The 27205-nt window shown below is 29.9% G+C and overlaps 1 protein-coding gene across 2 annotated transcripts in view; it reads left to right on the plus strand.

Moving 5' to 3' along the window:
- The window catches only part of LOC113511611 (uncharacterized), a 29265-nt gene extending 2380 nt beyond the window's left edge, over nt 1-26885 (plus strand). Inside the window, exons 2-11 of one of the 2 annotated variants that reach the window (XM_026895267.3) lie at nt 16327-16448; nt 17310-17418; nt 18197-18309; nt 18845-18957; nt 19183-19261; nt 19859-19989; nt 20430-20543; nt 21582-21721; nt 22253-22359; nt 24559-26885. In XM_026895267.3, the coding sequence (XP_026751068.1) occupies nt 16327-16448; nt 17310-17418; nt 18197-18309; nt 18845-18957; nt 19183-19261; nt 19859-19989; nt 20430-20543; nt 21582-21721; nt 22253-22359; nt 24559-24646 (1116 nt within the window). In that variant the 3' untranslated portion in view covers nt 24647-26885. The remainder of the gene's footprint in view (nt 1-16326; nt 16449-17309; nt 17419-18196; nt 18310-18844; nt 18958-19182; nt 19262-19858; nt 19990-20429; nt 20544-21581; nt 21722-22252; nt 22360-24558) is intronic. The other variant, XM_026895268.3, reaches the window with a different exon arrangement.
- The last annotated feature ends 320 nt before the right edge of the window (nt 26886-27205 follow it).

Here is a 27205-nt window from a genome sequence, read left to right on the forward strand (position 1 = left end):
ATTACGAACTCAACTGTTTAATCAAACTAAGTAAGTTTACGAAGAGAATGACACTTTGTTAGGTAGACTACTCGTAACATAAAGTATTGTGTTTGTGGAGACACTGTGTACTCGTACTACAGAATACGTTAGTATAGTTATGCATACTTATGTAAATTAACTAAGAGCAACCTGTTCAGCGCCACAGCTGTATAAATGGCATCACAATTTTTATACGCCTCTACACACTGTTGTTTTTTGGTGTTCCTTTTTCCTTAAATATTTACATGGATTCTATAAATGAAAATATAAAAATAGAAACAACTATAAATATATTTTAATTGTATCTAATAAAAACTTCGTGTACGAGCATTCTATTCAATACAATATTTTTGAGGTCGTTACTCAATCTTTTTTTTAATGCTACTTAGAATGACAAGCAAGCTGACGGCCCTCTTGATGAAAAGTGGTAACAGTTGCCTAAAGACATGAACAGTACCATGGAAATAACAGAGTATACTGTGACACTTATAATAATGTTCATGCGTTGTCATTCCTGAAGACTAAGGTACAGAGGCATCGCCGTACTCTGTAATTACACTACCATATTCCACCCTTCAAGTAAAAACACAGCTACTCAAATACAACTTCTTCACGGCAGAAACTCGAAAAAGAGGCGCTCAAGCAAACGACTTTTATACAACATGTCTTTATCTCGTGCCCTGTTTCTCAGTATATTGAATTTGCCTGTACGAAGTCAACACTCGAGAACCTTTTTCCTTCATCAATTACTGGTTCCTTTTAACTACAGCTTTGATTTTTCTATAATTATTCTAATTATTTGATACGAATTGTATTACACAGTTTATGGTATCAAGTATTGAATATAAATCCACAAAACCATAATCTGCAATAGTTTCAAACTACTATGGATATTATATTATTCAGGACACGCAGATACTATTCAAATACGTAACATAACATAGAGACGACAAACCTACAATGCCAATCGGCGGCAATGACGGCGTGTTGGCACTGCAAGGCTATTCCGCGCCTACACATCCCACGCGTGCACCAACATTCAATATACTAATAAGTAACTAACCAATAGATATATTACATTCAAATGCTTTCTTAATGATTAATGTATCATTCTCATTCTTAGATACATATTGCGCAAACAGTTTATATTTATACTAACTTATACGCATTTAAGAAAAAAATATAAATGACAATAGATCTCCAAATACATGATTATCTAATAAAAAGGCTATTTAAAATTAAATGTATTCAATCAATTAATTCACATACCAAAAAATATGTTTACATGATTCGAACAGTAATAAAACAGTTATGTATCATAAATTAAAAATAACTAATATAATTTGTTATAATAGAGCCTGCCCAAGGATAAATAAACAGAGTAACGAGCCTTCTACGGTGACAATGTGTGGCAGTATTGTGACAATTATTATTTAAAACTAGTTTTATAATATCCTTCAATCTATCAACTAAGTAAATACTGATTAAAATAGTATTATATTTCGTAAGCAGTTATTTGATTTTTTTTTATGGATTGTTTTATATTAAAAATTTGAATATCAAAAGATCAATAATGAAATAAAAAATCGTGCTTATATTTAAAATAAAACAAAATTATTTTGAATAGATACTTATCACCAATAAATTAGTTATGTACACATAAGTAATATGTAAGCAAAATATTATATAATTTTTAAAGCATACATTATCCGTAATGTAACTAATAAAAAAGGTGAATAAAATTTACACTAATATTTACATAATCATTTCAGAAAATAAATCAAAATATTATTAAAAAGTATAAACTGAACCGACTTATAGAAATTGATAAGCGCTACAACAATAAAATATCCAATAAAATTGTGTATTCTATGAACTTTTCTATATAAATATTTGCAAACCAGTCTTGGGGTTGATTCATTATCTGAGTCCTCACCTTAACCAACACGGGAAACCAAATTTAATTAAAATAACTACTTCAAGAACTCTTCAATATTGCTGTGGAATATCTCGCATGGTTTGGATATAATTGGCTACCTTACCTTCACAACCTATTAACGTTCCACTGCTGGACACGAGTATCTCCCCACAAGAGGAGAATATAATCTTGTATAACAATGCTGGCCATACTTGTTTTCTTTTGCTGGTCATTGTTCCTTTTATTACGATATATATATATATATATATATATATAGTGGAAACATAAATACTTACACTAGGTGCTTGCTCATATATTCATTCATAGAATCGAACGGTGAGTCAATATGAAGCCAATATATGAATATTGACTCATCTGTATCTAAGTATATGTTTGTCAGTTAAATGAATCAGACTAATATAATGACGATAAAATCTCTATTAAGCACTATTTTTCTTAAAAAAATTAAACGTACTTATTTATACTTACTTTGGTTTGTTAAGTATTGTTGGTGTCTGCTAATCATACTCATTATTTTGCAATTGTAACAAAAACTTAAGCAATCTCTAAACAACTTCATTATATTACATGTTCTATTTAATGATAAAATCTGGTCAACAATAAAAAACTCGCTTGTACAGTTTGCTTGCAAACTAATCATTGTTAACTCTGACAAGTACTCTGCAACAAAAACATTATTATTAAAGTCAGCTTTGGAATAACTCATTATACCAAGTTATATATTTTGCTAAAATAATTACAGGTACATTTTGTCTATGATTCTTTCTTCAAACTGAAGGATGAACTATTAAATTGATTTTGATAAAACTATATTTACATACACATTTCACTTAATATCGAATAACTACAAGCTAACTATAATATAGGATATTCTTTATTCTCCTAATATATTGTCATGAGATTTAAAAAAAAACCTTTCAAAAGCCACTGATAACCTCATTTATAAGTTTATTTATAAGATAATACATTTTTGTTTATATAATTATTATAGCCTCAACCAAATTCGCGCGCACTAAACCGCAAAACAGCTAGCATTACATATTTCAATATAACAGTAAAACTATAGTGAACTTACAAGATATATTTTTTATTTAGGTATATATACTCATTGGGTGGCGTAGTCATAAATGAGTGGGTACATATATAAAATTACATTGCTCAAAACAATCGGAACATGAAACATACCGTTGTAGTGATACACCCGCACCGTGCATTGCATAAATATGCTCCGTTCAAGGCACTACCCGGTATACCTACTGGCATTGAAATGCGTATTTTTATACCGAATAGAATATATTTCAAAACCAAATCTGACACAAAATAAATATACTTATTATTTACCTAATATGTTACTTCATTTAACGTAGACCAGGCTAGACAATTTGGCAATAATTTTTAAACTTACATAATAAGTATTAGATAAAAATAAAGAGAAAAGGACATTCTGAAATAGATGTAATGAAAACATTTCAGTTTTCGTCCCACTTAACACTTAGTTTAACGGTTAAATTTAGAAAGTAGAAAAAAGCTCACTTAAAAAAGTGTAAGTAATGATTTAACGAAATCGTTAACTTAAAGACTGTCCCATTTTCTTGCTTCAATGAAAAAAGTTTGTAACGAGATGTGAGTTAGCACTTTAAAAAACATTAAGTTCGCGTGATCGAGTTGAATGTAGTGTTCTAGCGAAGTTCGCCTCACCGCGTGGCGCGTGGCCTCAACGACACGGGCCGAGGCTGCATCTTCCTCTTTTCATTGCCTTGCTTAATATTACAATTGTTTAATTTCATCATTAAGCAATTATAATAATCATAACTATAACTAGCGATATAAATGATATGAATCTCACACATTGTAATGTTATTTAATTAAATTAGGTGTGGAATATATTAAGCGTATTAGCATATACTTATTTGTGTATTACGTATAATATAAATATTGTCGTAACTTGATTAAAATGGTATATATTTAAAGATTAATACCAAGTTAATAATTAAAAATATTCAATTCATTTAAACATAAACAATATGAATAAGATTTTTATTCCTACGTGAAATACAATGAAAAAATATATTTATATCCACAGAGAATAAATAGTGTATACAGTAAAATAACATTGATGTTATTGTTACGATGATGTGCCTATTCAAATAGATTTCATTGTAACACTTGGTTTACTTATATATAAATATATGTATATATACAAGATGTAACCTAAGCTTGAATAATTTTGGTTATGTGTGTCCAAACGATGGTAAGACATTCGCTTCGCATTCGCGGTGCATGCAACGCTCTGATTGTTCGCCGGCGGCGCGGCCTGATCGTGATGTGATAACGATGCGCGAGGAAGTGTGTACTTGCCCACAGATAATGTAACTACCGATATAACGTAAGTTACGTTACGCCATCATTTAAATAATATAATTAATTGAATGTCATCAAGAGGTCAAGAATTACATGCATTGTTACTATAAGATACTATACTTAATGCTGAGTTGCATAATATCACTTTATTATTAACTTTATTTCCATGACATTAATTAATGAATATTAATCATTGTACTAAACATTTTTACTGGGTCGATAAAATACAAAAAAAATAAGGCTCCCATATCAACACAGCATATTCAGCTGTTAAGGGAGCTGATATCGGAGGCTATTTGTCCTTTGTAAATTTTTCATTCACAAATTTCAGTATTAATATAGAATAATTAGGACGAAGTAGCAAGAATAAATTGTTAATTCTATGTACAACAAGACGCAATTTTTTTAAGTACGATAGTATCCCATAATTTTTCAGCAATGGACATTAATAATTCCTATAAACTAAAGGTAATCTCTACGAAAATAAATATATCTATTACCTAGCGCCATTTGCGAAATATTTATCAGTGTTGATCAGGAAACGTGACAAGTTTGTATTGATGTGTTAACAATGTACAAGTGTATTCCGATATTTAGTCACGATAGGACTCTTACGTCACGAGTGCTATGTTCAAGTTGTTTTTAACGTCGCGACTTATCTGATTTGCAGGCGTGTCTGTAACATATTGTCTTTAGACCACGACGAAACAAACGAAGATGTATAACAAATTTAAAAAAATATTTCGGTTTAAATAGACAAAATATAGTAGGCCTTTAAAATTCAAACAATACAAGAATCTATTTTTTTTAATGTATTTAAGGAAAAAACAAAAAAGTTAGTGGCCCATTTGTTGAAAAGTGGTAAATGTCGTTATGATTATGGGTACAGATATCACAGATTATAAACACTGTTTCGCTCATAGCACCTCCCACTCTACTACTAAAATAAACTCCATAAACACAGAGCTATTATCGTTCGATCTTTAAAATTGAACCACGAATCGTATATTTGACAATATCGCATTCAATTTTGTGACTAGAAAGACACAAGCTACAACAGAACTCATAAAGTTGGTAAGATATTATGAAGGTTTATATCTTTTATATTTGAAATTGTACTACCTATTTAATTCTTAATTAATTTATGTTTCACAAAAAAACCCTGACTTTAATTGTAGCAAAATTAGTTATTTTAGTTTGAAAACTAAACTACTGAACTGGTTTGGTAAAATTTCTATGGGACTAATCTGTAAATATATCGTTTCATATAAAAAAAATACTTTTCCAAACGGTTTACACCCGACTACATAAGAATAAAATTACGTCGAAACAACTACGCGTGCACTGCTATTACGGCAGAAATAGTAACTGAACCGAGTAGTAAAATAGTCAAAAAAGAGTAAGTAAATAACAGAGTATAATAAACCAGTAAACAAATATGTTGAGACATACAATTGAAATTGTATTTTATTGCCAAATCAGAAGTACATAATAGACAATTATGGGACAACGACTTTATATTTGATGCCAAAATATCCTGTCATATCTATTAGTTTTTATGAAATTTTGATGTAAATAATACGTTTGTCAAAAATACATATGCAATTTGTGTTTAGAATGGAATATAGAAGGTAAATAATATGTCATTATTTACGCTCATCCGTTGAATACCGCGAAGCTACTATCATCATCATTGAACATTTCCTTCTCGCCAACTTGAGTGCCAACATCAACAATACTGACGATTCCGTGAGAAACCATAAATTGATTGGTACAAAGTACTTCTAAAAAGATGTTACTTACTTTTTGATTGGGCGTCATAGTTAGCATCCAATTGCAAATTATATATATAATGGAGTGATTTGAACTAAATTAAAGTAGTAGATAGTAAATAAAGTAGTAATAACTACACACTTAAATATCCATTATATTAGTGGTGGCCTACTTACTGCATACTGCTTTTTATTATTTGTCTTTTCTACATTTACTTACATATATTTTTACTTTTCATTGTACTAGATACCTACTTACTAATATTTTTGTATGTAACCTATCCAAGTTCTTGTACTTGAAAACTCAAAAATGCATAATTTTGTTTACTTCAATTATATTTATATTATCTTTCTATATATGTTTAAAGCATCCCATAATTTTAGATATTACCATTTACCTCTGAGCATGCACAATCTTATTCGTAACCGATTTCTGAAGGTATGAATTTGTTCCACTACTATATAATTACTAAATTTGCAAAACTGTTTTGATGATGCCTCCATACCATATTCCATCTATAGACCTCCCTTCCTCTCGTTTCTTTATTTCACACAAATAAATTCATGAATTAAAAAACAATACACAAGCAAACATACCATTTAATAGTCATTATATAATAACTAGGTATTTATCCACATTTATTCATTTATTCGTGGACCGAAACCAACTAAAAGAATTTTTAAGATATTAAATATAAAAATTTTGAATGATTATAAGTATTACTCTTCATTTTTTTAATATTTCATTTATTCATATTTCTATAAATGGAAACTTATACGATATTACATTTATTATGCAATGAAATTCAGTTAAACGGTAAATCACACCAACAAGTCAGTGACGATGAGATCGCGAGCAAAAATATTGGGGTCGCCTGACCGGTTTATTAGTTCGTTACATCAGGCGCGATATATATGGGAATGGGCCCGCGGTTGACCTTACATAATATTCAGAGTTGTGCTACTTACGTACATGTACTGTATTTAATTTTAGACACAGCTTAAAAAGGAAATTTAAATCTTATTGTGATCGGTTATGTTAAACGATTACAATATGTTTTTATGCAAAATATTTATAGTATACAATAAAAATATGTCTCTAAATTAAAACATAATTGTATAAGTATTTAACAAAGCGAAGATTAGCGCAATTTCGGTAAATCAATTATTGTTTGTTAATAATCAATAAAAAGTTATATCTTTAACCCATAATATAGGTAATAATTGTAAATATGTATCAGTGGTTAGATACAGTTTTTTTTTATTTTATTTATAGTGTTATATTCTCATTTCAATATTTTAAACTTAATAATCCTACTTGAAAATAACGACAAGTGACTTTTTTGTCCAATCTTCTAATTTTTCTTTCTAAACTAGACAATAAAATCACGAAAATAATTTTATTTTTTTCATATTTAAGAATAAATTATTATAAATAATTTATTCTTAAATATAAATTACTTTAAATTGTAGGAATATAGGAAATAGTATTTAAATTTCAGAGTATGAAGAATCCCAATAATAATAAATGTGAAAATTTGGATGAACGGATGTTTATTACTCTTCCACGCAAAAACTACTAAACGAATTTGAATGAAACAGGTTCAGTCGTAAATTATGTAGTATATAAGATACTTTATATGCTCATTGATATGATTGATTAATTGCGGAATACAGCTAATAATAAATATACCTGTCTTTTGATCACTGGTACATATCTACTATACTTTTAATTCTACGAGTGTATTATTTGAAACAACTAAAACTATAAATTTCCGTACTCTATTGAATATTCAATAAAACTAACGGCAAAAAGAACTAAAACCCATTGGAATTAAACGTATTCAATTCATGCCATGAAAGAATAGCGAAGTCATATGAGATCAACTAAATCGAAGCCATGAAACGGTTCAATTATTACCGTTTTTATAACGACTCACTTAAAATCGTAATGCGGATTTTGCGTATCATTGAAATGTAGTCATAGAGCCAACTACAGACGGAAATAGACAGTTATATTGATATAAGCGAGCAATCTTTTTAGAGTTATTGCAATTACAATTCGTAATGTATCCGAGACTCTGAGAGGAACCGTTAAGCAAATCGCGAGAAACAACACACAGCACCAGCCACTATATTCGAACTATGTTGCGCAAAGTCAGAGTTATGTCATTATATTACCGAAGCAGTACTAATAAGTAGATAGTCAAGTATGTATGATTGATACTACGATTCTATATGAAGGCCTCACATATGCAGTTATTCTTTTCTAATTAAATCGCATTTAAGTATTTTAAGAAAGGCGACTGCTTTGTTTAACACCATTGAGGGGTAAACATCAGGTGTGCTATATATAGCACACCTGATGTTAAGTGGTTACCGTAGCCTATGAACGCCTGCAACATACAACCCCATACTTTAGTCTCTTGAAAAAACGTCGACAGGGCGTTGATTTCATAACCTGAGCATTGATGATAAGAAGCGACTATGAAAACAACGCTGTACGCGACTATCCAAACTCTAAGGTATGGAAGTAAATTGTCGGTGGTGAGCTGTGCGTTAGTAGAAAGTGGCCGTGAATATCATGTTAAATAATTCCTCTGAACACAGTTCATTGAAAAACGGTAGAAGATGCAGAGTGAGGCAAAAATTTTTCTAATACTTGCGTTTGATACCACTTATGTACCTGGAATCATCGACAATTCTCATAACACGTTGCATTGAGTCGAAGGAATCGAGGCAGTATCTAGGTGCTCCTGTCCATAAGTGATAGCAATACTCCATGTGGGAGCAGCTTAGCGACTTATACAGCAATAATCATTGATTCAGTGATATTAAGCACACCGAGTTTTTTGCATGCCAGCTTCACCTCGTATATTTTAACATCCAAATTTTTGACAATATGCAGACTTACCTAACTTTACCTTACTCATATTTCTGCTATGAAACAGCTGTACTTGTCTGACTGTGTTTTGGTTTGAAAGTTGGGATATAGCAATGTCATTACTGTATACGAAGGCATACATGCATAGGCATAATAATATCATGGACGTCGCAGTAATCTTGTCTTATGACGTATTGTATTGTGACGTATACTATTTTTCATCGGCTTATTTTCCATTACAAGTTATTTCTTTCGAGGAGCTTTTAAAAACTGAGCCCGCAAAAGATTATTATTTTCAACGACTTTTTGGTCTATTAGCTATTCTCGTTGTAGTATTCAGAAGACGGGAAAAATCATATAAATAAATAAACTATTATGTCCTGTAATAAACTTATGATGACGACCTATTTTATTTGGGTATTGTAAATATTTATTGTGTTTTGTGAAGAATTTCAAATGTCATAATGATTGCTTAAACTGTTAAGACGCTAAGAGAAACAAAAGCTCACATTATAACAATCACAGGCTGACCACGTCTGTGTGTATACTTCTATCACTTGCGGAGTCTATGAATCAATATATATCTAAGATTCTTATTAGATATTGTCGATGATGACAGAAATAGTATATAATAAATTTTATTGGAATAATTTGATAACTTAACTACACCAACAAACTCAAATAAATGTCTACAAGAAACTGGTATTATCAGGTATTATTGTCGAATGCTGTGTAAGACAGTGGCCTTCGGGTTTCGCCTCGGCTATTGTTTATAGGTAACAGGTTTTACGCTAAGTACGCATTTAACTATATGAAATAACTTACAACTATTATGAAATTATTAATTAAATACTTTAATTAAATTACTTGTCGAATTCTTGCAAATTACTTAGATGTAGAATAAATATAAATAGAGCAAATTGGTATAATTGGTAATTTATTGTACATGTACAATGTTAAATGTAAATAGATATTTTTATTATAAGAAACATGTAAAGAAAAATAATAATAAAAAAAAAATGAAAATCCAGTCCATATTTGCAGAGAGACGTAACTAGCCATGGCTGTTGAAATTTTTCACCGATTTCAACTAATTTTTCTAGGGTTCTTTTTTAATTTTACTGGTAGATTACTTCCTTAGAAGGATACTAAAATAATCCTGTATTTAATTATTAAATTAAGAAAATTATTCCAAATATATTTCTGATAATTTAACATTGTGAAAAACAGCTTACTAGTTAATGGGTTATGAAGTTATTAACTTTCGTACTTTTTCTACAAAAATACAGCACAGAGTTCTTCAAAAAAAAAAAATATAAAGAAGTTTTTCGCATGCGTTATGCTCCTGATATTACAGCCGTTTATAGGTTACGGTAACTGCTTACAATCAGGTAAGCGGTATGATTGTTTGACAACTCAGTGGTATAAAAAAGTTATTTATTTAATTTGTTTATCGTAAAACGTTACATTTTAGCATTGCTCCCAGTCAATCTTTTAACAGAAATATAATTATGCAATGAAATGTTGTGAAAATAATTATGGGTAAATTGCTACAGAAATAACTCTTTTTATGTAACTTAGAATAGCAAACAAACTGATGGCCCACCTGCTGGAATGTAATTACCGCATCGCCTATAGACATGAATAGTACCATAGACATAACAAAATATTCTGTGTCGCTCATGATATCCTTTACGTGTTGCTGTTCTTGAGGACTAAAAGGTTATGCCCCTGTACCCTATAATTTCATTGTCATATCCCATCCTTCAAACCGAAATACAGCCATGTAAACATTTATCTACATATTTACATTGACATATAAATTATCTACAATGATGAAATACCTACTACGAATAGTTAATAGTAATTCTCATACAAAAGTTGAATATATTTAATCCTACTGGATGTGAAAATTAATAAAAGTAATTAATTTGTTTAAAGATTTGATACTGAGTCACACACATATGATTCAATAGTTGAATGAAATTTGGTATACAAACAGACTATATCTTAATAAACCTTTTATGATAATTGATACGGGCTTCAATTATGCATGGTTTAAGAAACCTTTTCTGACACCGAATGTGGCTATTTTAAATTGCCAATCGGTTGATATAACTCTCGCATCAAACGTCACCATCATCTATCTACTATCCATTGATAGATATAGCTTTCTATGAATCATAATAAGGAATGGTATTGAGCTTGTATAATACCCATTTTAACCGCCTGCAACCTTTGAGAGGTCATCGCTCTATGTCGAAGCGGGGTTATCCTATAAGTATTGCGTTTACTAATACCTTATTACCCAATCATTATTCATTGTCTCTTTCGGGTTAATCTTAATCATAATTATGAGTAAAATTTTGTTATTCAGTGAAGAGTATTTAAATATTATAATTTATTTACCCAACTGAAAAAAGGAACTTTATGTTCTATATATCTAAGTATACACAAAACTTTAAATAACATACAATCTACTCGTATACAAGATAATGAATTTTAATAAGTGGTTTGTCATTAGATTTGCTTTAAATGTAGCAGTACTAGAACTAGGGACATGACAAACGCATAAAATAAACATAGTAAATAAATATTTTGTTAACCATATATTTAACCATTTGTTGGTGTTCTATATATATTATGTTACTTCGATGAAATGGGTAAACAGATTCATTGAATCTTATTAATTACCTAAGTAAGATCTACACTGTATTATATTTAAAAATATGTATGTTTATAAAAATTGGTCGAGCAAATCGTAAGATACAGCTTAGCTTCAAATTTAAAGGAAACACACAGTAAAATAAGCTTCCTAGGCCTGTGGAGGATAAAAGTATGTAGTAAAAAGAGATTTTCAAAATCATAACGAATACAAAAGGTTTCATGTAACAATAAATCATTGAACCTGAACGTAAAAAAGTCGATGTTTCAAGATATTTGTGTTTAACATGGTTTAATGACAATTTTGGCAACTAATTCGAATCGAATAAATTACTATTATTACGTCATAAATACTGGTACAACAACTGGTATTCTTTGTACTGATTCTCAACAGATAATTTAAATTTAGCGTGACAGCAGTTGTGTTGAATCCTTTTGTTACATTTCCATGAAACGTATTTCAGACATTTGAAAAGGAAAACCTGAATTTTAATTTTCTCTGTGAATAATTAAATTGTTATCCTGTCTTTTCTTTCATCATTAAGTCGCAATTTTTTTTCAAGTTATTTATTTATGTACCTACGGCTAGTCCCCGTTAATAACAATATTAGGTACATAGGGAAAGGAGTAATGTAGGGATAGTGCGGGCAAGCGACCTCATTGCTGACAATATAGAACATAATCAATAGTATGTACTCAGATCAACCTCCCCCATCAAAGACCATCGTTTAATTCCTGGTAAATTCCTGACCTGATTTCATCGATACGTATCTTCACGCACTGGTAATCCGCCAGTGTATAGCTACAGCAGGCGTTAATGTAGGCAGAGTTACAAATCCATTTTCATCTTATAAAAACAACCCAGCTCAAACGTTCTTGATACAACACCTACTAAAACGTGTCACTACGAATTGTAAATAAATGTAAATTCGTGTACGTAACCTTGAATTACAGTTTTTATCAGTATAAACTACGAATACAAGTTTCTTTTGTAGTATCAAGTTGAAAAAGAAACGAAATGAAAATATTTTTTAGCCAAATAAAATCTTATTACATAAGACGACGAAGATTACATAACAATATGTACGTACATTCATTATAATATTATATATTATCTACTCTAATTTAGTATACGAATATTGTAAATATATAATTGAGTCTTCCTGTTCATCTGTGTATAATCTATAGATTTTTTAGATATTTTTAACTATAAAATATACCAGATGTACACGTACTCACTCAGGTTTTCATGTTTTAGATGAAATTTTTCAGAGATGTGCCCAAATGTAGACATAAACTTTAAACAGACAAAAAGGCAAATATTTTCTTCTATATATTTGCCTTTTTATCTGTTCTGTTATATAATATTATATGTTCTTTTAAATAATACAATAAAATATTAGAATGCTTGTTGTTGAAAAACATAATTTTAATCAAGTCTTCAAACTTGCAATTAGTAACACCTTAAATTTTATATAATCTACTAAATTTTGTTCTCAATTTCGTACATGTAAACAGGACAAAAAGTAGATAGTAAAAAAATTGCTACTACAATAATAATAAAATTACTTAATGTGTAACTAACACAGGAGTATATAAGTACACGTAAACACTGTCGATTTGAAAAAAAAATATCAAACGAGTATAGAAGTGGTAAACATATTACAACAACAACACAAAAAATACGGATGAATTGAAAACTTTTGTTTTAATTTACCCGAATTTCATTCGAATCCTTTGTAATTGTGATGACTGTCATCCTAATCAAACTAACAACTAGACGTTCTTAACACAAATTTCTATGCTTGAAGTGAATTTAGTTAAATCGCAGAGGTATAATACCTTAGTCCTCAGGAATGGCAACGCATGAAGAGTGTCCTTTGACAACACAGTATACTCGGGGGAAAGGGATTGTTAGTAATGGAGACTGAGAATCCCATTGCTAGCAATATACTCAACCAGGTCGACCTCCTCGCGGTTCCCCCTGGAAACTATCATGGTTAATTCCTGTTGAATTCATCATGATGGGCTAACTGGCCTGTTTTCATTCTCATCTATCACCCTTCACTGGTGCTCCGCCAGCGTATCCCATTAGCGCAGGCGGGGTTACCATACCATTTTCACCCATCAAAAAAAAAACAGTATACTCTACGGTACTGTTCATGTCTATAGGCAACGGTTACCACTTTCCAACAGGTGAGCCGTCAGTTTGTTTGCAATTCTAAGTTGCATAAAAAAATCGGTATTAAAATAGAATTTAAAGTAATTCAATTTATCGAGAAATAAATTAAATGTACATATTTTTGTATCATTTTGTAAAGTGTTGTACTTAAAGTAATAGTAAGAAGCTTCGAGTCGTGTGGATTGTAAATGCAATTGGATGCAATCGTGCGCGCTAGCTGGCCAGGGGCGCGACCTACGGTCTTATGTCGGCACAACGCTTGCCCACTTTACTTTGTTATTTCCTGGACCTATGTAGAATATCGTCATAGCCAAAGAAGCTTATGTTAAACTATTTAATTTAAAATGCATATTACACACTACCTATATTCTATGTATTGCTGATTCAGATAGTAGGTATTATTAGGTTAACGACTAATATACCATGAATTGGATTTATTAGAAATCGGCAAAATAAAAGTTGTTTGTTATAAGATTTAAGTCAAATACTAAGAGCATAAAAATTACTACTGAGCCAATAGATCAAAAGGAAAAATAAAATTATTTTTTGAAACAAAAAATTTATTTAATTATCCTATATAATTACTTTGTTAGGAAATGTTGTAGAAAAAGACAATTTATTTTATCCCGATCAAATAAACAAAGATCAATATAAAATACAGCTAGTTTAATACAAAAGTTATCTGAATTACCGATAGTTACATACAAAAAGCTTTGACTACGTTGTGTAATGACGACAAAGTATCTCTTTGTCATCACGACACAGCCCGTGGCATTGTGAACTATTATATTATACCTATAGGTATAGCTAACATCTATAGCAGATATTTGTTCTCAGGAATTTATCTATATTAATTAATCATTGATATCATATAAATATTAATAAATGGGAGCCAAAATGAAAACAGAACAGTTTGTTTGACTATTTGAACTGAAAAATGTCCACTTTTGTCCACGTTTCTATGCAAGTGACCTACGCTATATGTACTATACGCTATATATACTCTACCAATGTCTATATGTACTATAACTTACAGATTCCTGTTGTTATATTTATAAAAAAAATAACAAAAAAGTAAGCCCTCTATAAATATATTTACGAGTATTACGAGAATCTGAACTTTCGAACTTGGTATTCTTACTGTAAGCCGTAACTTGATTGAATTGATCGATCATAATCATAAACCCCACGCGACCATCCCACGCTCTTGTATTCAGTTACTTAGAACCAAGAATTTATGAGTTAGGTACACTGCGAAGCACTATAGCTTAGAATGTTGTTTCGGGCTACATTCACAAGTGACAGAAACTTGAGGTCCGTTTGACTTAAGAATAAATCCTTTAACTGATAACAAAATTCAAGTTAAAATGTGAATGTGTGTGTGTTTTTGACTGTTTGCATAAAATATACATATTATCATTTTACAAATAAAACATAAGTTAACAAAACTTATGTGGTACATATATAAAGATCCTTAATGAATTATTTTATCTTTTACTCGTATAATATTATTTTTCTACGAATAATTTATATAATAGAATATAACAGATATATATCACGTGAAAATTAAGTATTTTAGTTATATATAAATTAAGTAAAGAAATTATTCTGTATTAAAAAATTACCTATCCTCAATTCATCAGATTAATACCGGATTTTACAACTATTTAGTAGATATGGTACCGTACTGATAACTTAATATTATTCCGTTATAAGAATTGATTTATAAACTAAATATCTTAAAGAGAACTTAATATTGTAATTAAATAATACATATAAATGAATGTTAAAATAAAGAAAGCCGATGGGTAGGCATAGCCCGGCTAGCGTGCATTGTCCCTGCATGGAAAATCTAACTGGCCTGTCGACGAGTGTCATAAGCAGGAAGTTGTTTTAAAGATTACTTTTCGTTCCTTATATGTTACGTAAACAATATGATAATATGCCCTGAAAACTAAAAAAGTACTTAACCAACCACTATATAATCAGTCGAGAATGTTAACAAAACATAGTTTACATAAAGGACATTTATACAGATCAAGATCATAAAATTCTAAAATTCTTGGCATTATTATAAGTTTATCAAAATGTGTTTTGTATTTTTTTTTTTTTACTTTAGGGATAGAGGTTTGTTTTAAAACTTAATAATAAATAGGCATAACAATTGTCAAAAAGACATTTTTTGTAGGTATATCTAAGGTATTTACTCGTGTATTATTTCAATTTATCCAAATATATGTACACCCATATAATATTAACTAGCTTATAGCTGTAAATTCATATGCGTGACCTTTGGAAATAGAAAAACCAATGAAATGACTTCAAGAACGCAATTATGAAAACATAATCTAATTCAGTTAAGCTGTTTTTGCATGATACCGGAACAAACGTACACACAGACAAATACAAAAATATTGTTTTAGTGTATATTACTCCTATTATTAGTAGCTTAAAATAATAGTTAACATACCTGGATATTAAATTTGTTTTTTCTCTATTTCAGAATGCAGATGGCACAACTGATTTTACGCCTGTTGTTAACGCGACCTGTAAATCGAATGTTATGTCCATCAGAGTGACTTTCAATCAACCATTTAATGGCATCATACACGCAAGAGAATTCAGGTAAGCACACAAGTAACACTCGGTCGAAAAAGTCTCTTTCAATAAGAAGACGCACAGCTTTGCTGGGTAGATAGCTTGATACGAGAATAGCTTTTTTTAATTACCTTTTGCTGTGTATTATTATATTTACATTTTATTTCTTCAATCATCTCCTACGATATCTTGAAGACGAAATAATGTAGTCAATATGACATGTAATGTTGAGTTTTTACTTCATCACTACACGAACCTGTAGATATATTAGTTAACTAGCTGTTTCCCGCAGCGCTGCCTATATGAATCGGTATATAAAATATCCTATGCGTTAAAATATGATATATAACCTACCTTAGTAAAGTTTCAAACAATTCAACTGATCGGTTACTCTATAAGCATTTTATATGTGATTATTTAGATTAATATAACTTTTTTAATTTATGAACCGATTGAAATAAAACAAACAATGTTAAATAGAGCAAACCGCAACGCATTAGTAAATACCGCATTAGAATCAGTTAAGCTGTTTCTGAGATTAGCGCGCACAAATGTACAAACAAATAGACATACAGACAAACAAATAAAAATCCTAAAAAACATTGTTTTGGTTTCTATTGCATTCATAAAACCCCGTTATAATAGTTTTTCATATACATCTTCCATATACAGACAGCGACCAGTTACGTTCTTATTATATGTATTGATTATGTTAGTAGGCTACAATACTGTAATAATACACCAAAAAACCTAACTTTATTAATATATCGATGATAATAACTGTTACTTATTTTTGGAAATTGCATGTACACATGCCTATCTATACTTGTTATAAATCTATGCACCTATCTATAAGTAATGATTTTTATATTTTTATTGTTGTTTTAGAACTCCATCATGCATGATCCAGGGCAACGGTACCGAGACTCTCAACTTCGATATCAACTTAATGGCGACACAAGGGTCTCCGGATTATTGTGGTGTATTTTGGAACAATGTTAGTATATGATTTTTATACGTATTTCATATAGAACCTTTGTTTACCTTTGCTCACATTCTAAATATTTGTGACTATTATTGTATTTCTAAGCGCAATAAAAAAATATACCAACGCAAACGGACACGTTAGTTATCCATTCACAATAATGAAATCAATTACAGTTACCGACCCTACTGAGGTCATTTTTATTAAGATAAGTCTTCGTATCGGAAATTTTAACTGAAGTAATTACCTATGTGGCATCCGTTATATAATCAGATTATTTCTAATAGCTTATTTATAACGAAATTTCAACATTATAAGTATAATTAATCATCATGGTCATAATAATTATCAGGATAACAAATTTCAACATTTCTTTGGCGCTTTAGATAAAGAAATATTGAAATTATATACCTAGTTATTCTTCAGGGTTATTAATATAGGCCACAGTATAGTGGTGTAACACCATAGAATATATATATTTGTATTTATGTCCATCTGTTTACATAGGAGTGGGTGTTTTTTAAATATTACATGTACCTATTTATTTACAACAAAGTAATAATGTATGTTTATAAGAAGCCTATTTCCTATATATAGAACAAACCATAGAATTATTAACATATACTGACTACAAGCTTTGTTTAGTTTGGATTAAAATAAGATTATTCAACTGAACACGCAAATTAGCGAAAAAATCAGTGGAATATTTTGTAGACAGTATAAATTATATAGCAAAAGTCTACAAAGTCAAAATGGTAATATCATGTTTTATGTTTACATGCTATTTCAGCGTACAGATGAACGATCCCTCCCTCTCGCAGTCCGCGTGCATCGGACTCTGGAGTTGGCTGATGACAAGTTCTATGTCATTACGTGCGGTAAAGCGGGATTCAGAAATTCGAGGTATTGTAGTGTACTTATATTTTATAGTATGTCTCTATATTCTGTTATATTTATCACATTTAGTAGTATAGGTACATAGTAGTAGGTCTACAGCTTAATTACATCTTGGTTTTACTGCCCTCTACATACATAATAATGATGATGATAGTCGTTGATGTTCATTAATCTTAAATTCAATAGATATAATAAGAGAACTTATATTCTTTTATTTTTCACTTTATTTTTTTCTAATTTCCATATCACAGGCTAAATATATTTTTAATTACCTTGGAGAAATCTAGCGCCCATAAGAAGATAGAATAAAGTAGAGAATACAATAATATTATATAGAAAACGTGTCTCTTATTAGGCAAAAGTAAGTCAGCTGGTGCTGTGAGTATCCCGATGCAATGTATACAGTGACGGTTTTCAGCCAATCCCTCTCTTAACAAAATATAACAAGATAAATCACTAATAAGGGTCAAATGCAATTTATAACGTTTCTCAAACCAACATAAAACACATTAAAATAACTAGCACATTGTCTCTTTTGCAGAAACGAAACATCCCTCGTGTCTTTAAGAATGTTAAACCCACAGGGGGTAAAAGTTTTGAACGCTGCTTTTGGACTTCCATACACGCTTCGCGCTGAACTAAGCAAATCAGACGGTACTGTATATTTCTTTTTATCCATTTGTAACATCAATAAATAGTATGTCGAACGTTCTTTATAATTTTAATTGATATAATAGATACAGTCGGTCACAAATTAGATTATTATGGAATACGAAGATATTTTATTAAAATATTCACCAGCTTTGTTACAAGTAGTAGATCCACAAAATATGTAATTAGCTGTTTATATAACTAATTCTTTATATTATAATATTACAGGTACTCACGGAATCAGATTAAAAAAATGTTTTGCATTCAATATGCGTAACAATACTGTAGAGCTTTTGGACAATAGAGGGTAAGTTCTTAGAAAGTTGTTGTCTCTCTTATTTAATTACAATTTTACCATAACATGGTACAATACGAGTAGGTACAGTTTTATTGTCACGATATAGTTTTTTTTAATCGGTGAATAAAAAAATATAATGGTAACCCCACCTGCGCTATCAGTATATGGTGGCGGAGCATCTGAGATATTATAGGGGAATATGAAAGCAAGATAGTTAGCCTATTGTGAAAAATTTCACGAGAAATAACCACGAGGGCTTCGAGACGGAACTACGAGGAGGTTGACGTAATAGAGTACATTGATAAAATAATAGATCTGTTAAATCACCTTACAAAAATCAGTTCCGATATATCCCCTTACGATATAGTAGGAGAGTGAAATATATATATTTGTATGGATAGAAAAATATGTATAATTATATGTTTTTAAATTTTTGAGATGATATCGTGGCCGAACACAATGTTACAATATTGTCGAAATATGCAATAATACAAAAAATGCTTAAATTTTTCTTTCCTATTATATCGTGATGGTAAAATTATATGATATCTTAATGCAATAGTAATTAAATGCCTATTATAACAATAGATGTTCTTACCTCATTAGATGTCCGCTGAAACACGACACAATCGTTACGAAGTCTGAAAACGGCGTAGCGGAGCTCGTCATAGCGTCGATGTTCCGATTTCCTGACTCGTCACAGGTTAACTTTCAGTGTGATATCGCTGTCTGTTCAGGTATTTTGAAACATTTATATCTAATTAATAACTTTTTGATTCTTTTATAAATAGATCTTGTTATATTTAACAAATATTCATTCATATCGTCATGAAAAAAATGAAAAGTTTCAACTCGATTATTTCAGAAATAATTAGAATTTAAACAGTATTTTAAACATTAACCATTTCGGGACTCATCCATGAAATAATAATTCGGCTAAAGTGTCAATTTCATAATGATAGACGAATTAGCTGTATAAAGTCAAAGTATAAAAATTAATTGAAAATAAACGATGACATCGCTGCACTTAATAATAAATTTTGTTCAAAATAAAAAGGAATATAAGAATTTATTTTCTTTATTTATGAACATTTTACTCAAAATATGTAATATTGAAAACAGTTATGGATAATAGCTACACATACATAAAACTATATATATACAATTTAAATTTTAGGAAGTTGCAATACAATAGACTGCACGTCAGACAACCGTTCAGATCCGGGAGATGAAGAAGGCACTGTGACAGCCTCCACTGGTGTATTCGTTTTGGATCCTAATGATAACGCTGGTATGGATTGCAGATTTTATTGTACTACTAACTCTATTGCTCAAAAACAAATATTCAATCATTTATATATATATATATATTTATATATATATATATATATATATATATATATATATATATATATATCGAGAGATAAAACACGGAACTAAAAACCTAGTATAAACATTAAGTTATGTAAAACAAAGTATAAGTATAAAATATTCAGGAGTTGGACAATCATAATCTGCACTCAAGGTTGTCAGAAATATTTACTTGTGAGAAAAATAACAAGATAAACAAACTGAAAGACTACAATCGATTCGTCAATTTTATTTTTTACCCAGTTTTTTTTTTTTATAAGGGAATAGCAACTCACGCGTCGTACCGCGTAGAGACGCGTCGTACCGCGTGGAGACCTGATAAAATATTCTTTATTCTTTATTGTACACAAGACTTACTGTTAATTACAATTCATTATAAACATAATGTACAAAGGCGAGCTTATCTCTAATAAGAGATTTCTTCCAGCAAAACCTTTCCATGTTAATTGTGTTATTTTAAAAATAAAAATAGGCAGTCATACGATCTGCATATATTGTATAAACACATAAGTTATGTATACACAAAGAATAATATAAACTACAAATATATTGCTAGCAATAGGGTCTCAAGCATCCATTATTAGCAATCTTCCCCAAACTCCAAGAAAGGAAAAAGGATACTCAAAATTTTTCTGGTATATATATATATATATATATATCTATATATAGCTATATTTAGTATATCTAGCGTATACGTATATTCAGATCTATTCAATAAATGGATACCAGACATACATTTATTAAAACATCCTAGAATAGGCTTATTAATCTCTGGGGAGCTAACATTTCATTGTCAACTTGTTAATTGAGAAAAAAATAATAGTGTTTTTAAATAAATTGCAATATTGTTCTTCATTTTTCCAATCGACAAAAAAGTTTTAAGGTCTTCTTTAATAAAAAATACTAATTTTCCTATTATTAAAGGGTATATATAAAGCATTACTTCACATATTCACAGTGGTAATGTGCTCGGAGACAGGCGTGCGGCCATTGTGGCTGCTTTACTTGGCCATCGCTCTCGGCGTCATGTTTCTTGTGATGCTGCTTATCAACTGCTTCCTCTGTACCGCCATGACTTGTTCGTGTGCGAGAACTGACGTGAGTTTCTATTATGTATTTAGCATATAAGCAATACCAACATAACAAAGAGCACAGAGCAAAGAAATAAAGAAAACCATCTTTTAGAACTGATTCATTTTGAGTTTCAGTCTAAATAGGCAAGCGAAATTCTACTAATTATAGACAATGCTTATCTGTAATAAAATAAATAACTTTTATTTGCCCTAAAACCTGTCGTTTAGTTCCTCACTATTAGGATAACTTGTACGAATTTTCAAAGCACCTCGATTATTAATTGTACAACTGGAAACAAGAACTCATAAATACTAAGACATCTATTTAAATATCATTAAATGAGCGTCAGTGCTAATTATACTCATGTATTACCATTCCTGAGGAGTGGAATGTTATGCCTTCGTATCTAGTTATTTCACTGTTATATCTCACCTCTCAAACCAAACCCAGATGTGCTAGCACAGCTGCTTGACAGCAGAAACGTAGGTGCAACAGTAATACCCATGCAGACGACTTAGTACATAGTCCTGGTGATAAGATAACGCATACTGGCAGGTGATCGAGAAAGACCCGTCGGTGGTGGAGGACTACGACCCGTACCGCAGCTGGCACGGCAGCCAGTACGGCGGCAGGTATCCGTCATCAACTATACATTCGGCGAGGTAACATTCATACACCATACATAACCCTATACTAATCAACATACGTGTGTATTGGTACCCATTACACACACAGAATACGCTGCTTACTTTATTGGTTTGTACACGATATATTTGTACATAAATATTATTTGTGGATTTTCTAAATCGCTCAGTTAGAACAATATCTCTGTAAATAATATATTAAATAATATTAGAGCAATTAATTGTAGAGCCTACCTCGCTGTGGCTATTAAAATTAACTATCTACTGTCCCTTTGTACAACAAGAGACTACATTATTCAGCTATTATTAAAACAAATAGTAAAAAAACTTAATATCCTAACGTTATTTTGTTTATTTCTGGTACTAATAAATAATGGTAACGAGTGTTACCATCAATCATTTCATCTTTGTAAATGAGAATTCTTTGCACCATTTTCATAGGTATTCACAGGACAAAACCTTTGAAAAAGTACAATTATAATATATCGTATACTAAGGACGTTACCACCAAGGGGTTTTATTCTGATTTGCAAGCAGATATTCTCTCGGGTGTCCTATATGTAATTTATATATTTTTATTTTACATACTATGCCAATATATTCCGTTATCAATCATACTCTACGGGGCCCTCGTTGCGCCGTTGCACACTCATCGGTAAATAAACACACATCTGTATATATCATCATCAATATTAAGTATCAATAACATCTTCATTGCATCATAATCTGTAAATAATTAATAAATATACAAATACTTCATAACTCATATTATTATACCTATATATTCTGTAAATAATAACCTACATAATTTTGTTTTCCAATAAAGCCATTTGCTTGGAGCTCCTATTGTCCTTGCATTTAGTCTCCAATAGTAGAAATAGGGCTTTCTCATCAGGATGCATACTGCCATTATTATCTTAGATTCTACTTTGATCTATTACCCTATTCATATATAAAGTCGCCCTTTTTTCCCCACATTGCGGGTATGCCGTCGTCCGTATCAAATGACGAGAACAAGACACCCAACTATTAAATTAACAGTGTATCAAACTTTTAAAAACTAATGCTGCATAATATCCCCATGAAAAAACTTAGCGATGAAAATATTATATATTTAGTCCTACTTAAGGCAAACCCTACAAAATAAATTGTATATTTGCATATTTAATCGAAGAGAATTCGAAATAATATTTCATGTTAAGTACATACTATGTACTAACAAAATATATTTATGTGTCTACAAAAAAAAACTGCAGTATTTTTTTCACGAACAGTTCTAATTCTTAAATACCTATCTATACCTATAGTAACGCAGCTATATAGGTACCTAAAGTTCTTGATATATTTTTTTCCACAATAAGTATTACACCTGTAAATATGTTTGATAATTAATTATTCTATCTTTGCTCTTATGCACTGATAGTCCCTTTACCTTTAGTAAATGAGGTTTACATGTGCTTTTGCATACCTACCAATAATTTTGCTTTTATCCAAAGAAACAACTAAGAAAAATGCTCATGAAACATATTGTGAAAATTGGTTAACTACGCTTTCTTCATCAAAAGGAGGATCAAACAAATTTTATGAACCATTTTTACTTAGATGGTATTAAACTACACTACATTTTTTCACTTGAAAAAAAAAAAGAATAATAATTATATAATATGAAGAATAATAAATATATTAAACCTGTAGTATTTTTTTATGGATGGTAATGGAATAGTAACCCCTCCACCCCTGCGTTAACGGTATACATTGTCAGGGTACTAGTGAGGGATGATAAGTGAGATTGAAAATACAGGTCCGTTCAGTTAGCCCATCGTGATGAATACACCTGGAATTCAGCACAATGGTTTCCACGTGGAGTACCTGCAGTATTAGGTATTAATTGGAGATTTACTTCAATAACATCTTAGCACCCCGTTAACATATTACTATTAAGCGTGAGGAGTACTGTTGAGTCGTCTAAGGTATGGGTCTTTCTATATAACAGAAGGATATCTATGAATCTAAATTAGTGACTATCATTGAAAACATACACTAATTATTATAAATATTTTTCATACTACATGGATAACGAGATTAAATTCGGAATCGTTTCCAAAATTGTTCTGAAATTTTTTTGATCAATCCTCTTAATTCATTTACTACGCTGCAACATTTAAAAATATCTATATACATACCTATATATTATTTATATTTTATATGTATTGCCAGATCCGTATCAGACAACAGCGATCACTACGCGATAGTGCAATCAAGGCCTGGCAGTCGTCACTCAGGTATGCATCGAAACAGGCATTAAGCAACAGGTAACAGTTATGGTACTTTGAATGTGGGACACTACAATATATGAAATTAATTATAATCACAAATGAAGAAATAATAATGAATATTTGATGCCTGATAAAATTACGTTAGTTTATGTAAATAAGACGGTAGATACTTTTTGACATCACAGAATTTGTACATCTAATATTGAATAATAAATAACCTTTATATGAACACAAATGACAACCGAATGGTGCTCTAAAGTAATTAAATGTATTACATTATAATATATTAATAGGTGCAAGCACCGGAACATAAATGCATATTATAATGAATTTAAGAAGTGCCATTATGATTCAACGTACCTTAGTGGCTTCAACGCCATTTTAGATAATATTTGTATACAAATACCTGACTATTGCAACGAAACCGTCCAATTTCTAGTATTCGTATATATTAAATTTAGATATAAGTACTTAATAGTTCAATCTTATATATTACCTACTGATAAAGGGCCTGTATAAATACTAAATAGATCTACCAACGAAGGGGTTAAAATATAAGATAAGACATATGAATAGTATTTTGTGTCGTTAGTTAAATTATATATATATTTTTTTTTATTAAAACAAAAATTTAACACCAATACGTATATAAGCAATACATATACTTACTATGTAATTATAAATATGTAGATATATATAGAAAAATTAAAGTTAGAAGTGAAAAAAAACCCTAATCTCCAAAAAGTTTATATGTCCAGCTATTTAATAGATGTAAACGGTTTACAAGCAAGTAGTAATCTATACTACGTAAACTGTAATCCGCTGGTGTATATAATATGAAAAACAATGATTCGATGATTGTAATTTCATCACAGGACATATTTATAATTACAGAAAGAAATATATAATGTTTATAATTATATAAAAAGTAACTTTAAAAAGAAAACAAGATATTAAATATTAAAATTACGTAAGTAAAACAGCACTTTTGATAGACGAGAATCGTTAGCCTTACGAGCATATTTATAAATGTAAGGCATATTATGTATTATGTAATTGCCAAGTGTGCATGTATTCGCTTACTTGCAATGTGTTTCACATTATGTGAGAAATAATAATAAAACAATTAAATATTTACCTACGTGCGATATAATTCAGATAAAACTACCATAAATTATAAAAATGCTAAGACGGCTGGTTAATATCTGCTTGTTAGTGATCAGTTCAGAATTTATCCATATTGCGTTTATAAAATTCATATAAGACATATCAGTGGTCGATTTACATGTAATTAATTACATAGGATAAAATCGTCATTTTTACTGATGAACCTGAACATTTTTTTCCAAAGAAAACTTGAAAATATTAATTTGAAAGTATTTTAGTTAAAAAGCTTTAATTCATTCACTTCTTACCCCATATTTTTTTTATAAAAAATGTTCATTAGTGACTTAAAAGAATGTTAATAATATCAATCTCACTGTCTATATAAACATATTAGTACGAGTACAATTTTAGTTAATGCCAATGCTATCCAAGTAGATGTACCAAAATTATTTCTTTCAAATTTCATTGATTTATATTTTGATATTTGACTATGCTGGATAAAATATTTCACATTTCTTCAATTCCGGTAGGTACAGGCCATAAATCTAAATTGAGAAACACAGTAAAAATATACTAACTTGATATTATATTTCACGATTTCTGAACTGACCATGACATGCTTATTAACTATGTATTTGTTGCAAAAGTTCCTTTGATCATTTTAATTAAGTATAATAAATATATCCAATTGTGATACAACTGTCTATACATATTTTTATCGTAGAATATTTTATACATCTCTTTAATTAACTGGTTTTGATCACATGGAACTTTTGACGACTACCTATTTTTAATAAGTATAAAATACTTATACCACATCATAACTGTGAAATAATTTAAGTACCTTACATATTAAGTAGATTTTAACGTAACAGGTTTTTTAGCTTAATCGCTAATATTATATTTTAGGTTCTGTGAATTTAACTAGACAGTTTATGTGTGTGTAATATTAAAATATTAAATTATGTATTAAAGTCATCAGTTAAAACATGTGTCCACAGCAAACTTATATAATATAAAATTGATATGAAATTTTGATATTTATTGAAACGAAGTATACCTAAATACAGAATAATAAATGAGCCTACATGTTTTATAGACATTTATATTAAATACGTCCAATAGCAACGTGTGACTGATATCAATAAACTATTTAACACATTAATTGTATTATTTTTCAATCCCTATGCTTGAATTAAAACCTAAAATAAAATTATTGTATAGAAACATAAGATTTTATATCAATTAGGAAAAAGTGTGATATATATATTATGTTTAAAAATTATTTTAGAACGTTATGCAGAACACTATATTTTTTAAATATAAGCAAGATAATGACAACGACACCGGACTACACCCCAAGTTGAAGTAAACAGTAGTACAATACGCCTCTAGCTATTACACACCAATATTCGATCACCACACCACTCGTAAATATATATTGTAAATATATAAACATATTTACTAATAGCACAATGGGT

Source organism: Galleria mellonella, unplaced genomic scaffold (genome assembly GCF_026898425.1).
Source record: "Galleria mellonella isolate WM207_F2 unplaced genomic scaffold, CSIRO_AGI_GalMel_v1 utg117, whole genome shotgun sequence".
In the NCBI taxonomy this organism is placed as follows: Eukaryota; Metazoa; Arthropoda; class Insecta; order Lepidoptera; family Pyralidae; genus Galleria; species Galleria mellonella.